This window comes from Hyla sarda, chromosome 8 (genome assembly GCF_029499605.1).
Source record: "Hyla sarda isolate aHylSar1 chromosome 8, aHylSar1.hap1, whole genome shotgun sequence".
Lineage (NCBI taxonomy): Eukaryota > Metazoa > Chordata > Amphibia > Anura > Hylidae > Hyla > Hyla sarda.
In genome coordinates this window covers 143,461,420-143,480,379 of record NC_079196.1, presented here as the reverse complement: position 1 = coordinate 143,480,379, position 18,960 = coordinate 143,461,420, and the positions used below count along the sequence as shown (strand labels likewise).

At 43.5% G+C, this 18,960-nt stretch overlaps 1 protein-coding gene across 10 annotated transcripts in view; it reads right to left on the bottom strand.

Annotated features, from left to right (window-relative positions):
* Positions 1-18,960, bottom strand: part of STK17B (serine/threonine kinase 17b) — an 85,182-nt gene that overhangs the window by 32,931 nt on the left and 33,291 nt on the right. For all 10 annotated transcript variants that reach the window (XR_008847167.1, XM_056535768.1, XM_056535769.1 and 7 more), the window contains exons 5-7: positions 14,000-14,123; positions 11,639-11,687; positions 2,565-2,744 (exon numbers count right to left, since the gene is read on the bottom strand). Coding sequence is in view for 9 of the 10 variants with exons in the window: in XM_056535768.1 (XP_056391743.1) it covers positions 2,565-2,744; positions 11,639-11,687; positions 14,000-14,123 (353 nt within the window). In the remaining variant the exon portion in view is untranslated. The remainder of the gene's footprint in view (positions 1-2,564; positions 2,745-11,638; positions 11,688-13,999; positions 14,124-18,960) is intronic.

Genomic DNA, 18,960 nt, shown 5'->3' with positions numbered 1-18,960 from the left:
TCCACCCCGGTCCCACCCGCCAAAACAAATGGGTCAACCAAAGCATACGACCAGGGCACCCAGTCAAAGGGGAGTAAGCCACCAGGCGGGGAGGAAGGATATGGAAGGGAGAGGGCGAAGGAAACAGGGAAGGGGGGGGGGGGGGCCGAAGGGAAAGAAAGGGGGGAGGAATACTCAGCAGCTGCACTGGTTCATGAGTCCTGCAAAGACAGATGGAGCAGCATCTTCAGAAGACTTCAGCGGTGAGGGGATCCCCGCTGTCGGCACACCCAATCAGCAGCTTCTCCCGGATCATTGAAGAATAGGGTATGGTCGCCATCCACAACACAAAATTTAGCCGGATAGGCCATAGTGTAGGCGATCTGCAAGGAAACCTGTGCCCTCTCCACAGTGAAGGCAATAGAAAATGGCGCATCAGAGAAGGAGTCCTTTAACAACTGCTCCACAAAAGGCCCTGTGGTTGTGCCCTCAGATCGTTCCGGCAACCCAAATGATGCGTATATTATTTCTTCTCAGCCTGTTTTCAAGATCATCTGCCTTTTGCCAGATTCCAGCTGCGAGGACATATCAGTCAATGAGGCAAGTACAGGCGCCAGGGTGTCCTCTATAATGGAAATCGTGCCCTCAGCATGGGTCACCCTCTCCCTCAGGGTCTGCATATCTTGCCTGAGTAGCCCCACATCTATCTTCACCTCCTCCAGCTTGCCTGCGAGTGTGGTCTGGCAGGAGGTTATCGTCGCCAGCAATTGAGCGGTTACCTCTCTCAGGGTTAATTCAGGAGCCTTCTCCCATGCAGCAGGAGTCCCAGGGCTGGAAGCGGAGGACCCCGGCTGGTGCCTTGCTGAGGAGTGTGCGGAGCGGGCGCCATCTTGGGGCTGTTCCCGGGCAAACTCCCGGAGCTTCTCCGCAGCAGACCCGCCTTTGTTCCGGGCTGGGTTCAGTTCAGGGGGCATCCCCAGTGCCTGAGATCGGGTCCGGACCAAGAAGTGGGCCAGGATAAGTGCAGGAGTTTGCTGTGCACGGGCACGAGAGCTACAGCTCTAAGCGACCGCTCATAACCAGCGCTAGCCACGCCCCTCAAATATGTTTATTTTTTAAATTCTTTTTGTGGGTAAAATGGGAAAAAGGGGTGACTTACATTTTTATTGGGGGAGGTGATTTTTCTTTTCTTTTTACTCTTAATGTCCCCAGAGAGGACTATTTGTAGCAATCATTTGATTGCTAATACTGTTCAGTGCTATGCATATATGCCCAGCACTGATCAGTACAAATCGGCAATCTTCCCTGGTCTGCTCGAAGTCAGACCAGAGCAGAAGACCCCGTGAGAGGGGGGGGGGGGGGGAACTTAGTCCGCAGTTTTGGCTGATCGGATCCATGCAGCAGTGCTGCAGGCGATCCGATCATCCAATATAAACAGCCGCATTGCAGCAGATGCCATGATCTTTATTGATCTTGGCATTTAAAGGGGTTAATGGCGGACATCAGCGCAATCGCATAGCAGCCGGGACCTGCTCGCGTCATGTATAGGACATGAATGTACGTCCTGGGGCGTTAAGTACCACCGCATCAGGACGAACATTCACGTCCATTGTCCTTAAAGAGTACCTGTCATCAACTAAGCTGTCCCTAATTTCCCCCCCCCCCCCCTCCCAAATCGGTCCTTGACTCTCGCTGACTCTATCCTTGTCTATATTTTTACCCAAAACCCTATATAAATACCTTTTTTACATCCCCTGTGGTCGCTCAGGCTCCTGCCCGGCAGGCGCGACATCATCTGAAGGCTGTCAGTCCCCACTTCTGCCCTTCAACATCACAGTATGTCACAATAGATCTCCCCGGCAAGGCGAGTTAGCATAGCAGCATTTCGGGACTTGTGCGCTCTGTGTCCCGAAGCAACCATTCATTGTCCCGTAGTAGTGCGGCAGCACGACGGGACTGATGTGCTCTGTGTCCAGACGTGCTGCCGCGCTACTACGGGACAATGAATCACTGCTTCGGGACACACAGCACACAAGACCCGATCCTCTTCTGTGCAGCCCTGCACTACACTGACATTTGGCTAGCTAGATGAAGTGGCTGGCCAGATCAGGAGCGCCGTGCTGCAGGCACAGCGCTCGCTCCTGCCTGACAGGCAGTTTCGCTGAAATTTCGGACTCAAAAAAAAAATTTAAAAAAATAAATAAGTTTTTATATATAATAAATATATATTATATATACATATATACACACACATATATATATACATACATACATACACACACACATTGATTAACAAAATATAAAATGTTTTTCTTTTGGAAACAGGTACGCTTTAAAGGGGTTAAGGCCAAAATGAGCTGTGTCTTAAGGGGTTAAAATTGTGTTCATGTCCATCTGACTATCCCCTAAATTGTCAGACAAAATATAAACCCACATATGTTGAGGAACGGAGGCCACATAGAGAAACTAAAAAAAGGTGTGTGATCAGGGCACCCTACGCTATTGAATAATAGTAAAATCTCATTTGAAGAGGGGCTTGGCTGTAAGTCATATTTCCACTCTATATTCCACATATCATAACTTACTCTGGTTTCTTCACAAGTATGGACTTTATAAAATGCACAGCTTCCCGTGATCCTGAAGTGAATGTTTCTTCTGAGTAATCTACTTTTATCTGTGAAATATTCAAGTAGGTTTCCTGGTTATCTACACCAGCAAATGGTGATACCCCAGTAAGGAGCATGTAACAGATTACACCAATACTCCTGTAAAGATAAAAAGACATTGTTACATACGTACATCCAGTTTAGTCTACCCTACAGTGTTGATCCAGTGTAAATAAAAAAAAAAAAAAAAAAAAAAAAAAAAAAAAACACAATGAGGTAGAAGCCAATTTTCCTCAAATCCGGCAACCAAGAAAACTCCATGGGTCAACAGCCCTTGTGCAGACTCTAGTGCAGGGGTTCTTAACCTGGGTTCGATCGAACCCCAGGGGTTCGGTGAGTCAGTCCCGGGGGTTCGGCGGGGGAGGTCACAACAGAACAGGCAAACCAAGCAATTGCTTGGGGGCCCGAGCTAGCCTGGGACCCCGAGCAGAGCTGGTGTTTGCCCGTCCTGTAGTGACGGGGCAATTCCCCCCCATCACTATTAACTCCCTGCGGCCCCACGTTAAGTTTATAAACGCAGGGCCGCCGGGACATAGCGCATGCCGGGACGTCAGTGACATCCCGTTCGTACCCCCATGGAAACGAAGGCGCCGAGGACCGGAGGATAGAGAAGGAGGAAGACGCGTGCTGGCCAGCTTGGTAAGTGACCAGCGGCACGTCATCTTCGGTGCTCCGACCACCGGTTCCGAGACCTACTGCTATAGCGGGAGCACTGAAGTGGGCAGTACAGGCATACAGCCTCTAGCCATACACTGTATATGGCTGGAGGCTGTATGTCTGTGGAGGAACACTACCTACATCAGTGGTCTTCAACTCCCAGCATGCCCGTTGGCTGTCCAGGCACACTGGGAGTTGTAGTTCTGCAACATCTGGAGGTCCGCAGGTTGAAGACCACTGGCCTACATAATGTGGGGGGGGGGGAACACTGCCTGCCTAATGTGGGGGGGAACACTGCCTGCCTAATGTGGGGGAACACTGCCATTGTTGCGAAAATGACATGAGAGTGGCACTTGCCAAGGTAAAGCCGCGCATTTCTGAACTGGTTTCTGAAAGACAACAGCAGAAGTCACACTGATTTGCAGTAAATATTCATTATGTTTGTGTGTGAAAAACATGTTTGTTTTCATGGTTTTGTTCTTTGTTCTTAATGGTTTTGTTCCTTTTATGCACCTATGTATAAATATATACCTCCTATGGTTTGAATTTGAAAAAATCATTAACATTTTTCCAATTAAGAGGGGTTCGGTGAATGCGCATATGAAACTGGTGGGGTTCAGTACCTCTAACAAGGTTAAGAACCACTGCTCTAGTGACTACAAAGCTCCTTTCACACTACTGCCCGTCAGTAGTGGGTCCGTTGGAAGATATCGGGAGAAAAATCAGTGCTTGGAAAGTCTTCTTCTCCCGCTATCTTCTGGCGGAATAACAGACGTCAGAGAATCCACTTCAAGTGAACGGACTCCTCTGTGCCAGTTATGCCTCCCGTTGGGCTCAGTCACACTAATGGCTGTTAAAGGCAAAAAGAAAAAACAAGGAGCCAAAACGGCAGTGTGAACTGTAGTAGTATTATTACTCTCCAGAAAATGTACCCAGACCCAATTCTTAAGTCTTATATAGACTTTACCATGATTATTTCATCTGGCAGAGAGTTCCATAATCTCAGTGCTATAAGGGTAGGGTCACACACAGCGCATACACAGTTATTTCACACTGAGAAATCTGCTGAGCAGCCGGAAATACGATTCATATTTTGCTGACACAGCCCTGTGTGTGCAGTAAATTGGTTGGGGTCTGTAAATTGGTTGGGGTCTATAGGGCTGTATAGTGATTGATTGTATCTGAAAGAGTCTAAAGGCTGGAGCTGCTATGAGGGCTCTAATCAGATTCAACTGTATATCATGTCAGATGATCTGCATTTACTTCCTTAATGACCAAATCTATTTTTGTCTTTACATTTCATTTTTTTTTCTTTGTTGCCTTTTAAGAGCCATCATTTTTTCATATACAGACCATATGAGGGCTGGTTTTTGCAGGACCAATTGTACCTGGCAAAGATGCACCATGCCCAGAGGACTACATTCGGGTTATTAATAAACGGTTTGGGACATTTTTAGAATTTATTTTCTGCATTTTGCAGGTCATTGGGACAGGGTAACAATACTAATTTTACCCAGAGTAACATATTGCCAACAGACAGGTTACCTTTAATGAATCCAAAGACATTAAGGTGATACACACAATTTAAATGGTTTTTGCTGCAGGAAAATTATTCATTTTTTGTTTATATGGGGTTGTCCTGTTAAGTAAAACTTATCTACTACCACAGGGGATAAAGGATCTGATCTCGGGGTGTCCAACCGATGGGACCCTTCACGATCTCCAGAAAGGAGCCCGTCTCTCACCCGAGTTCATCTGCCTCCACCTTTCAAAACAAACTGGTCTCGGGAGTGACTGTCCGCTGTGCCATTCACCAGCAGCAATGATGTACCACCTAAGCTGGTGATTGGAAAAGCAAGCTGCCCCTCCCAGGATCAGTTCATCTTGCAAAATTTGGGCAGAAAACCTAGAGACAGGTCCCATTCTGGAGATTGCAAGGGATCCCAGTAATCAGGCCCCCTGCAATCAGACACTCCCGCATATAAGTTTTACATAACTGGGAAACCCCTTTAACTTTTCTCCACACTTTCTTAGATTAATAACATTTATTTTCTTCCATTGACCGAACGAAATGAGAGCATTTTTTGTGGACAATTATACTTCTAAAAACGACACTATATATGCATTTCAAAACCCCAAAAATTTTTATTGTGCAGTGAAACAAAAACAAAATTTGTGTGGGGAAACTTTCTCTTCTAAAATGGGGCATTTTTAAGAGCATCCTAAATAGGATTTTGTGAAGGACAAACCAATTTGGCTAAACAAAACAGTTAGGGATGTGATAAATGATAAGTGGAAATCATTCAAACTACTAAAACCAGAAGTGTGGAAACACTAAAAAATTATGAGAGGAGAGAAATAAAGTCTGTAAAAAAGAAATAAAACTAGCAAAAATTGCAACAGAGAGAAGGATTGCTATAGAAAATACAAAGAACCCAAAAATATTTTTCAACAACATAAATAATAAACTTAATAATGAAAATGTAGGCCCCTTAAGAAATAATCTGGGTGTAATTGTGAAGGAGGATGATGAGGATTTCCTCTACTGTATTTACAAAGGAAAATCCAATGTCAGATAACAGGGGAAGGGACAAATTAAAGGACATCTGCAGCGGTACAAACACTTATCCCCTATCCTCAAGATAGGGGATAAGTGTTTGATCGCGGGGGGGCCGAAAGCTGGGGCCCCCGGCGATCTCCTGTACGGGGCCACGGCTCTCCCGTGCAGAGGGCGTGCCAGCCGCAGCATGACGTTGCGGCCGGCACGCCTCATTCGTGCATTCGTGCCTCCCCGCATCCCCCATAGAACTGTATGGGGACGGGGAGGAGACGGGGCGTCACCGTCGACCTCTAGGTCGACGCTACGTCACCATGGGCGCTAATGCCGGCGCCCCGTTAGGGAGATCGAGGGGGGTCCCAGCGGTCGGACCCCCCGCGATCAAACACTTATCCCCTATCCTGTGGATAGGGGATAAGTGTAATTCCGCTGCAGTTGTCCTTTAAATTCTACAGTAAATCTCACCTGTTTAACCCAACAAAGAGTGCTGTGCCGCCTTAACATAAACACAAATCACCAGAGCCAGATGGCATCCATCCCAGGGCTTTGCAGGAAGTACAGTGCTAGGCAGACCCTTATATTTATAAAAATTCTATAATGACAGGGATTGTTCCACAGTACTAGTGTTTAGCAAATGTGGTATCAATATTCAAAAAGGGGTCAAAAATGGATTCTGGGAACTATAGGCCTATAAGTTTAACATCTGTTGTGGGCAAGATTTTTGAGGGTTTTCTGAAATTCTGGAATATCAATGAAAATAACCTTCTGACACAGCATCAACATGGGTTTAAGCAGGATCAGTCCTGTCAGACTAATCTGATCAGCTTCTATGAGGAGGTCAGTTATAGATTAGTCCAGGGTGAAGCTGTGTATCTAGACTTTTCTAAGGCATTAGATACTGAGCAACACAGAATGTAAATGCATAAAAATGGGGAGAATATATGTAAATGGGTTAGCAACTGGCTCAGTGTCAGGAAGTAGAGGGTGGGTATCAATGGACTTAACTCTGGTTGGGTGACAATTACTAGTGTGGTGCCACAGGGGTCATTACTGGGTCCACTTTTCAATATGTTTATTAACCCATTAACACATATGGATGTTTATAAACGTCCATAAGCATCTCCTGAGGTATAACGCACGCTCAGCAGGTGAGCGCGCATCATACCCGGTGGGTCCCAGTTGCTAAAAGCAACCAGGACCTGTGGCTAATGCCGGAGATCGCAGATCGGGCTGATGTCCGGCATTCATTTTTTATTTTGCCATAGATTCCCAATTGGAATCCAAAAATCCCTATGTTCCCATATATTAATATTATCAGTGTTCCCACAAGCTTTATTAGAAAAGTGCTCAAATATTACAAAATAATTATAAATGAAGAAATTACACTCTCTTTAAAAATACACTCAGCTCGGGCCAGTTATATAGGTTTTGTAAAACCTGTGATTTTGGGGAGTGATACTGCTCTCTTATTATTGTTTTTAAGGAAGCATGCCTGCAGTTACATGCTCTTTCATTTACTGGCCTCCACTTGTGCGATTAAAAAAGTCCCTGCTCTGCCCCCCTCGACATGTTTCGCTACAAAGTAGCTTTATCAAGAGGTAGCGGGCATATGAGCGCGGGCGCCATCTTTGCTTTATTTATAGACTTCCTCCGATGTCAGCGTGATTGCTCTTAAAATTTACTCTGCACAGGTGCTCTTACGATTGGTTATACTGTGATTGATGTTTTTCCTAACCAATCGGAGCTTGATTACATCTGGGCCAATAGAATCTAAGATTCAACCCAAGCCATTCATTGGTGGTATCAGTGACACGTCATCTGCGCATTCCCGTCTGCGCAGAGACTTAAGACCGGGCAGCATATCTCGCCTGCGCAGTCTCGTATGCGCTGGGACTTAGATGTTTATTTTCTATTTCTCACTGCGCACACTCGGACTTAAAGTTCCCGTGTTTTATGAGACTGCGCAGGCTAGATATGCTGCCCGGTCTTAAGTCTCTGCGCGGACGGGAATGCTATAATTTCTTCATTTATAATTATTTTGTTATATTTGAGCACTTTTTTAATAAAGCTTGTGGGAACACTGATAATATTAATATATGGGAACATGGGGATTTTTGGATTCCAATTAGGAATCTATGGGAAAATATTGATTGACCCCTCCATATATATTTGTCTGTATTGGCATTCATTTTTTAGACACAGCGATCAGAGTTGATCGCCGCGTCTAATGTGAAAGTAAAAGCTTCCCGACAGCTCAGTCGGGCTGATCAGGACCATCGCGGTAAAATCGCGATGTCCCGATCAGCTACAATCGAACAGGAGGGAGCCTTACCTGCCTCCTGTGCGTCCGATCGGCGATTGATTGCTCCAAGCTCGAAATTCAGGCTTGAGCAATCAACCGCCGATAACACGGATCCCTGCCATTGCAATGACAGTGATCAGTGTATTGAATCAATGTACTGCATAGTTATATGGGTCAGAATAGGACAATTTTAAATGTGTACATTTTCCTCCATGTAGTTATGATTTTTTTCAGGAGTAATACAAAATAGAGAATGTGTCATTTTTACCAAAAATGTACTACGTAGAAACGGAAGCCCCAAAAGTTACAAAATTGCATTTTTTTCTTCCATTTTATCGCACAATTATTTTTTTGTTTTTCTGTTTCGTCCTAGATTTTGGGGTAAAATGACTGATGTCATTACAAAGTACAATTGGTGGCACAAAAAATAAGCCATCATATGGATTTTTAGGTGTATAATTGAAAGTATTTTTTTAGAAGGTGATGAGGAAAAAATGAAAATGCAAAAACTGAAAACCCTCAGTCCTTAAGGGGGTAATGACCTTGTAGAGGGATTACAGAGTAGAATTTCTATATTTGCAGATGACACTAAACTCGGTAGGGTGATCCCAACAGAGGAGGATAACAATATTACAGAGGGATCTGGGGAAGCTGGAGGCTTGGGCACAGACATGGCAAATTAAATTTAATGCGAATAAGGTTATGCACTTGGGAGGTAAAAACAAAATGTACAATTGTGTGCTAAATAATAAGACATTATGCTTTAATGACCAGTGCCAGGCAGCTGCTGCCAATGCTAACAAAGTCATGAGATGTATCAAGAGAGGCATAGAGGGTAAGAAGGCTGAACTGGAGACTGACAGAGGAGGGTAAAAATGGTATGGGAGGATTACAGTACCAAGACAGGTTATCAAGCTTGGGGTTATTTAGTTTGGAAAAAAGATGTCTTAGGGGTAATCTGATCACAATGTACAAATATGAATGGACAGTATAGATTTTTTTTTGTGATCTTTTTATACCTAGGCCGGTAACCATGACAAGAGGTTGTCTCTACACCTAGAGCAAAGAAGGTTTCACCATCATCACATACAGATATTCTTTACTGTAAGAGCAGCGAGACTGTGGAACTCTCTGCCCCATGAGGTTGTGATTTTTGACTCAAACAAGTTAAACGGGGGCCTGGACTAATTTTTTTTTCAAACTTTTTACAAACTAGGTTACTATGTTAATAAAGGTGTGCATCAATCCCAAATCCATACACTCAGGTCACATTACAGACCAATATTTCTGTAGTCTTTAGAGCAGCAGGTTATGTGAGAAAAACTAGTTCTTAACTAGCTGAGTACCCGGCGTTGCCCGATTTTTCCTTGTTGGGGAGGAAAATCAACAAAGGAGGAAGCTTTTGACTTCATATCCAGTCCTCCTTTATTGTTGTCATATCCCGTCCCCAGGTGGGACTGATTTGTGATGAAGATATTGTAATCTGAAAATTGAAAGGGATGTGGCTTTGTAGGACTGGGCATGATTTGCAAGCCCGACAGACACGCAAAAAGGGTAGATAATAAAAGGGGTGTGGTTAAAAATGTGGGTGTGGCTTTGTGAGATAGGGAGTGGCTTGCAAGCCGGATTACACATTCACCAGGAAATGCAGAGCGGAGCAAGGCACTGGAAGTCCCATATACTTGCATGGGACTTGAAACAAAAACCCATCTTTTATGTAAAGGTGTAGGTAAGTGTTAATTTAACTATCATATCTTTTTATTTGACTTAAGTAATAAGTGTACCAGGTTATTGAAATATCTCCAGCCGTACGGAGGTTATGTGGGAACATACATTTTCCATTGATTTGCATGAGACTTTAAACAAAAACCCTGACCCTCACAAATGGGGGTAGTTAAGGGTTAAATTAACTGTCCTATATTTTAAGTGGACATATCAGTAACATGTGACCAAGTATTATCGAAATATCTCCGTTTGGAAGTTAGGCAGTAACATATTTCCCATTGACTTGTATGAGACTTTAAACATAAACCCTGCCCCTGGCAACTTGGGGTGAGTAAGGGTTAAATCACCTATCCTATGTTTGTTGTTGACCTATAAGTTACGTGTGCCAAGTTTCATGTTACTATCTTTAGCCGTTTGGACGTGATGCTGGAACATTCACACTGCGTTATATATATATATATACACCGTATTTATCGGGGTATACCACGCACCGGCCTATAACACGCACCCTCATTTTACCAAGAATATTTGGGTAAAAAAAAGTTTTTTACCCAAATATCCATGGTAAAATGAGGGTGCGTGTGTGCGCGTGTATACGCCGATACACCCCCAGGAAAGGCAGGGGGAGAGAGGCCGTTGCTGCCCGCTTCTCTGCCCCTGCCTTTCCTGGGGTCTAGAGCCCTGCTGCCGGCCCTTCTCTCCCCCTGGCTATCGGCGCCGCTGCCTGTTCTGTCCCCCTGACTATCGGTACCGGCGCCCCATTGCAAGTTGCTATGCACGGCGCGGCGCACTGACGTCAGCAATGACGAAGGGGACACACGCCGGAGGCCTGCAGCAGCGCGGACCCGACTCAGGTAATTATGCCACCGGGGATGGGGGGAGGCAACGGGGCAGCAGCGCCGGCAATGGGTTCCGCTGCCCCTTCTCTCCCCCTGGCTGTTGGCTCCGCTTCTCTCCCCCTGGCTATCGGCGCCGGCAATGGGGTACCGATAGTCAGGGGGACAGAACGGGCAGCGGCGCCGATAGCCAGGGGGAGAGAAGGGCCGGCAGCAGGGCTCTAGACCCCAGGAAAGGCAGGGGGAGAGAAGCGGGCAGCGACGGCCTCTCTCCCCCTGCCTTTCCTGGGGGTGTATCGGCGTATAACACGCATATAGACTTTAGGCTAAAAATTTTAGCCTAAAAAGTGCGTGTTATATGCCGATAAATACGGTATGTATGTATATAGTATATATATATATATATATATATATATATATATATATATATATATATATATATATATTTTACAATAGACAAAAATACTGTAAACATACTACAAGGGCGTCCATATTTTACCTATTATAAACTATAACACCGACAAATATAAACATTTCATTTTTATACACTTCTCAAGAGCCTCTTTCACTTATTTAGAATATTCTATAAAAAAGCAACAAAAAAAGAAAATATACACCAATTAGAGATGAGCGAACTTACAGTAAATTTGATTCGTCACGAACTTCTCGGCTCGGCAGTTGATGACTTTTCCTGCATAAATTAGTTCAGCTTTCAGGTGCTCCGGTGGGCTGGAAAAGGTGGATACAGTCCTATGAGACTCTTTCCTAGGCCTGTATCCACCTTTTCCAGCCCACCGGAGCACCTAAAGGCTGAACTAATTTACGCAGGATAAGACATCAACTGCCGAGCCGAGAAGTTCGTGACGAATCGAATTTACTGTAAGTTCGCTCATCTCTAACACCAATATAAACTTACCATATATCTGTTGCGGTAGTTATGGGCTCATAATTGAGTACCTCCGGAGCTAATTGAAAGAGAAAGAACATATAAACATATATTCTGGATATATGCTGTCTGAGCCTATTCAATCAAAGCAGAATCTGTAGGGACACGGAATAAACTGGTAACACCAAGACGGTTATTTAGTTTTACATTTGAGGAGGAATAATAGAGGAATGGCAAAACACAAAGCCCATTTGTAGCCACCACCGCAGCACTGAGGTGTTGGCCACACTTGCACTGATGTGCCTGCATTATTTTCAGTTTGGCAGGCAAAGTTATCAGAAGTGCCCATTGGTTGTGTATGGGCATCAGCTCTAAATATGGCCATTTCTCTCCTAGGCAAAATAAGTAAATATGGAGGCTCGCAGGCATGCTTATTAACCCTGTAGCCACCCTATACTGCTGCATGAATATGTAAGTGAATATGAGTGCTCAGACACATGTGGAGTAGCCCTGGAGCCATCCTGCAGCCTTGCTGCTGTTACTAGTTTACTTAGCTTTGGCGCTCTGATGTCATCATGTGAGTAACGCTAAAAAGAGTATTGACCACAGAAGTTAAGAATCAGGGAAAAGGAGAAGGAAAATTTGGGTGGAATAACTTTATTTTTATTTTTTAACATGCATATTTGAGGAATGGGGGAAAAAAAGGTGAGGGGGAGATGGAAATAACTCTTCAAAGAGAACCTGACAGCTAGTTCACCTGCACTAAACCCAGTCTACTGGATTGTAGTGTTGGTGAAGAGCTGTAAAACCGAAATACTTTCACTAGGTGCTGTGTTTAATTAAATAGTTTCATTTCTAATGAACCCCAGCACACACTGGAGACTGGAAGCCACCTGGCCGAGTTCCCCTGTCTCCTATATAATCCCCTGTAACCCGGCCCTTCATCATTATTCTAAAGAAGGGGCGGGGTTGACAGGGGATTATGTAGCAGACAGGGGAGATTCCATAACACAGCACCTAGTAAACAGATTTCAGTGAGTAACCCCTCATTTTCAGTATATTTGCTTGAGTGCAGATGAACTAGTGGTCAGATTCTCTTTAAAGAAGACGATGCCTTTCCTGATCTGTCTATTACTAAATACTTGTCTTACATATAAAAAGCTGGCTTGCACTGCACACCTCTCCCTTAGCAAAGCTTTGATAATTACACTGTATATTGTGTACTGACTAGAATACTGGTGCTCTACCGTCTGACATTGCAGTCCAACATCCAAAGAATATGTAAAAGTGAGGACAGTGGCACTCACCAGTCGTAGAGGTAAAAAAAATTATTCTGAAGCCAGTGTGCTTAATTAGTGATGAGCACACTGGCACCTGAAGAGCGTCAAAATCAGGGGTGTAGAGGAGGGGACCAGCGCACACAGGGTAGAGACCAAACGTTGCTGGGCCTCTAGCTGCTGAGGTGAACACACAATAGTCTCCAATGATCTTGCTGGTGGGGGGTAGTTTTAACCCCTTAAGGACGCAGCCCTTTTTCACCTTAAGGGCTGAGCCCTTTTTTGTAATTCTGACCAGTGTCACTTTATGCATTAATAACTCTAACATGCTTTTACCAATTATTCTGATTCGGAGATTGTTTTTTCACGACATATTCTACTTTATTTTGGTGGTAAATTTTTGTCGCTACTTGCATCCTTTCTTTGTGAAAAATTTTGTGAAAATTTTGAATTTTTCTAACTTTGAAACTCTGCTTGTAAGGAAAAAAAAAATATTCCAAATACATTTTATAATGATTCACAAATACAAGATGTCTACTTTATGTTGGCATCATAAAATGGACATATTTTAACTTTCTGAAAAAATTAGAGGGCTTCAAAATATAGCAGCAATTTTCAAAATTTTTATGAAAATTGCAAAATCTCAAGGGACAGATGTTACAGAGCTACACCTCCCAGCATGCCTGGGCAGTCTAGGCATGCTGAGAGTTGTAATTTTGCAACATCTGGAGGGCTACCGTTTGGGCACCACTGTAATAGTGGTCTCCAAACTGTGACCCTCCAGATGTTGCAAAACTACAACTCCCAGCATGCCCAGACAGCCTTTGGCTGTCTAGGCATGCTGGGAGTTGCAGTTTGGCAACCACTAGAAGGGCAGCAGTAAATATTGCTTTACAGCCACCTTCCTCCTGGGCTGCAAGCAGGAAAAAGTATGTTCAGAAGACAACAGGGGCCACAGGAGCTGGCAAAATCACAAGGATAACTACAGTGGACACAGAACAGGTATTGTGGTTTTTATTTTCTTAACTACCCGTTTAAAAAATCAAAATATAAAAAAGGTTTCTAATGAGACAAGCCTTTATTTGTGTTTACTAGCAAACAAGAAAACAATTACCTAAATATTCAGTTGTGCCCATAATTTCTCGAATTTCAGAATTTCCTATTTTTCGGGACATTCCAAAATCAACTATTTTGATGTTACCTGGAGGTTCCAGCCTGCTGAGCAGTATATTCTGAAGCTAAAAGTTAACCAGGAAAAAGAAAAGAAAATTAAAAAATTTAATGGTTCAGCCTTATGCATTCACAACCATTAAAGGGTAGCTCGCACCATCATGTTTTTTTTATGTCCCTGCCTATTGCCCTTCTATTCCTAACACCCACCCTGCCTATAATTTTTTTTTTGTTTTTATTTACTATTTTTAAAATGGCATTTAGTCTGCCTGGTAGTGTGCTCACTACCAGGCAGACTTCCCCAGCAGGCACCACGTCACTGATGCCTGCTGGGGGGGGGGGCAACTTCCGCCCTTAGTTCTCCCAACAGGGTGCCTCTAGCTGTTTCACCACTACAACTCCCAGCATGCCCTGACATCTATTGGCTGTCAGGGCATGCTGGGAGTTGTAGTGGTAAAACAATTGGAGGCACCCAGGACAGGAGCTTCATGGGGGAAGGAGTGAGCCAGGAGCCGATGCGGGAGGGACGGGTGCGGGGGAGCCTCTTCCTGCCGCTCGGTGAGTAACACCCAAACACCCCCCTCCCCACCTTGCAGCAGCGCCCCCCCGTACCTTGCAGCAGCGCCCCCACCTTGCAGCAGCACTCCTCGCGCCCCCCGTGCCTTGCAGGAGCAGACAACCCCCCACGCCCCCCGCAGCAGGGCCGTCGGCGAGTGCGGGAAGCCGATGCGCAGCCCTGGCTGTTACTACGCCTGCGCATTTTGCATTGACGTCACTCAGCACTGCATTCGGCCACTAGGAGGGCGCCCCCTAGTGGCCGAATTTCAAATTGCTTTTAAAATGTTTTAAAAGCATTTTTTTTTATTTTTATAAAAGTATATTAGAGATATGTTGTAGTACTTAAGTACTACAACATATCAAAAATAATTTTTCATGACAGTGCCCATTTAAAGAAGTGTAAAAAAATAAAAATAAAGCATGGATCGCTGAGAAGTAAATATTATATATAATCTTACCTCAGTTTAAGAACTCTTCACAGTCTATGAAGCATACTCTGGAGCTGCTATCAGCAGCCAGGCTAATGTCGGATATCACTGATCAAACTGATATCCTGGATTAACCCACTAGACACTGCAATGTGTTAACAGTTGCTGGTTAGCTCAGAGGAGCTGATCGGGACCACTGTGGCAAAATCCCATCAGCTCAGAGGATGAGTGGAGAGTCCCTACTTGCCTTATTCCTGTCTCATTGGAGCTCCAATAGAGCAGGCAGTCACCGCAGCCTACAATGGAGCGCAGATAACCCTGATCAATGCTATGGCAGTTTTGTTCAGCGTATGTAATCGAAAGATTGCATGTAATAGTCCCCTATGGGGACTAAAAAATTGTGAATAAAATGTCATAGCACAATAAAAGTGAATGCGCCCCTTCCCTGATAAAAGTTTGAATCAAACAAAAAACAAACATATATGGTATTGCTCCGTGCGGAAATGACAGAAGTATTAAACTATACTATTACTTAAACTGCACAGTCAAGGACAAAAAAAAAAAAAAAATCCAGAATTTTTGGTCACTTTATATAGCAGATAATAAAATAAATAAGTCCCATTAAAACAAAAATGGTATAGATAAAAACAGATGTAGAATATATATATATATATATATATATATATAAAAAAAAAGTCCAAAGTGGATACAGCACCAAATAGCTGAGGACTCAGGCTAGTAGATGGAATGAGACTTTATTTGCTATTCATGTGCAACGTTTCGGCAACAAACTGCCTTTTTCAAGCATATCAAACAAAGTGACAATGGGGGACATGTATCAAAGATTTTACCCCTGTTTTGTGTGTATTTTTTTTTGCGCAAAATTTTGCGCAAGCGCTTTTTTTTCCCCATTTTTTTGCGCACGTTTTGGTAGAGCATGTCCTCCAGATGTGGCTGAATCAGGGTACCTTGGAGTGACATCTATAGTACACATGGATTTATTACCTGCGTTCTTTTCCTTTGCACCAAAAATTTTGACGCAAGTGCGTCTTTTTCCCCGCAAATAAAAGCCAACTTTAACTGCATGTAGCAATCCTTTCTATTTCTGAAGGAAAGTTCTACTAAGGAACCACCAGAATGTTTTTACTTTCCGATCTCAATTCCTCATTTGGTTTGCTTTCTTTTGCTTTTTACTCCTTGGTTATTCCAAAGCACTTTTAAATTAATTTGCATATAGAATATTTGTTTACAGTTCATTTATTCATTAGATCACTTGTATATTGGTTTTGTTATTTTATGATCCAACAATTTAATACATTTACATAGGAAATGTTTGATAGCTTACTTATCATTGAACAAGCTCCGTCACATTAAAATAGCTTTGTAATCCACTTAACACTGTAGATCATTCTCCTTTTATTTTTAAAATGTACTGCTTTCCGTTATACTTTTCCCCAGCGCCCGGTAAGATGGTGGCTATCACTGATAGCCAGCCATCTTACCATTTGACCATCTGGGCATGCTGGGAGTTGTAGTTTTGCAACATCTGGAGGGCCACAGTTTGGAGACCACTGTATAATGGTCTCCAATCTGTGCTCTTCCAGATGTTACAAAATTACAAATCTCAGCATGCCCACTCTGTCGAGGCATGCTGGGAGTTGTAGTTCTGTAACATCTGGAAGACCACAGATTGGAGACCATTATACTGTGGACCTCCAGCTGTTGCAAAACAACAACTCCCAGCATGCCCAGACTGCCCAAGCATGCTGGGAGTTGTAGTTCGTCAACATCTGACCCTTCAGATATTGCCGAAATACAACTTCCAGCATGTCTGGCCATGCTGGGAATTATAGTTTTGCAACAGCTGGAGGCACACTAGTTGGGAAACATTGTTGGTTTCCTAACTCTTTTTCCCAACCCGTGTGCCTCCAGCTGTGCCTCCAAACTATAACGCCCAGCATGTACTGACAGACCATGCATGCTGGGAATTGAAGTTGTGCAACAGCTGGAGGCACACTGGTTTGGAAACACTAAGTTAAGTAAACTTTCAAGTGTTTTGCAACCAGTGTGCCTTCAGCTGTTGCATAACTACAACCCTCAGCATGCACGGACTGCCAAAGGGCATGCTGGGAGTTGTAGCAGTATGCCTCCAGCTGTTGCATAACTACAAATTCCAGCATGTCCTTCTGCTGTCACTGCATGCTGAGATTTGAAGTTTTTGCAACAGCTGAAGGCACACTGGTGGCGAAACACAGTCTGTTTCCGTGTTTCGCAACCAGTGTGCCTCCAGCTGTTGCAAAACTACAACTCCCAGCATGCATGGACAGCCAAAGGGCATGCTCGGAGTTGTAGTTTTGCAACAGCTGGATGTTTCCCCCCCTCACCCCAATGTGAATGGACAGGGTACACTCACATGGGCGGAGGTTTACAGGGAGTGCTGCAAGATTGAGATGCAGCAAACTCGCTGTGAACCCCCGCTTGTGTGACTGCACCCTAAAAACACTACACTTAAATAAAATAAGTAAAAAACACTATATATACACATACCACTACACAGCCCCCCTCCCCTCCCCAATAAATATGAACAACGTCTGATACGGCACTGTTTTCCAAAATGAAGCCTCCAGCTGTTGCAAAACAACAACTCCCAGTATTGCCGGGCAGCCATTGACTGTCCAGGCATGTTGGGAGTTTTGCAACAGCTGGAGGCACCCTGTTTGGGAAACACTGGCATAGAATACCCCTATGTCCACCCCTATGCAAAACCCTAATTTAGGCCTCAAATGCACATGGCGGTCTCTCACTTTGGAGCCCTGTCGTATTTCAAGGCAACATTTTAGGGTCACATATGGGGTATCGCCGTACTCGGGAGAAATTGCCTTACAGATTTTGGGGGGCTTTTTCTCCTTTCACCCATTATGAAAAGGAACAGTTGGAGTCTACACCAGTATGTTAGTGTATAAAAATAAAATTATTTACACTGACATGCAGGTGTTGCCGCATACTTTACATTTTCACAAGAGGTAAATGGGAAAAAAAGATCCCCATTTTTTGGGACACAATTTAGCCAGAGTACGGAGATACCACATATGTGGGCGCAAAGTGCTCTGCGGGCGCACAACAAGGCCCATAAGGTAGAGTGCACCATGTACATTTGAGGTGATTTGCACAGGGGTGTCACAGATGTTAAATGAAGAATAAGGATATTGGTATAATTGATGTGTTATAATTGGGTGCAAAAAGTGGTATTATTGTGAGATTAAAACTCTACACAATGAAGAAAAAAAATTCTAAAACTAATAACGAGGACACAATTACTGTTTAGGTGCAGATACGCTGCAGACAAAGCTCCTACTAAATAGAGCTGCGGTGTAAATTTATGCTTAGAGGAGAATTCTAAATTTAAATGCAATTCAAGAAAGTAGCTGCACAAGAATGATAAATTTAACGCAGCTGCGCCAAATTTAGACAACAGGCAGAGGGGTAAAAAACTTCTATTATACACTGGAAATGATACATGTCCCCCAATGTGCATATATATAGGATTCACAACATACTGTGATTGGTTACATAACAGGTGTTATACATATATCATTACAATCAATAGTCACATTTTTTTTTTCTCTTTTTCTTTTCTTTATTTCTTTATTTTATTTTTTTTATTATTTATTTTTTTCCCTTTTTTTCCATCATTTGTTTTTATTATTTCTTTTTACTTTTTATCTTCTTTCACCTGTTCCGTGTATTTAATTTTTATAAGTGACAACATGAGGTTTTGGATATTTTTTCCCATGATGATATGATGATATTTTTTTTACATGTCTTTTTAGATTCATTTCACTAATTATTCATCATCACTTTATATGAAGATTACAGCGGAGGATGAATTCACTGAGGACTCCTTGAAATTTTTTTTTGT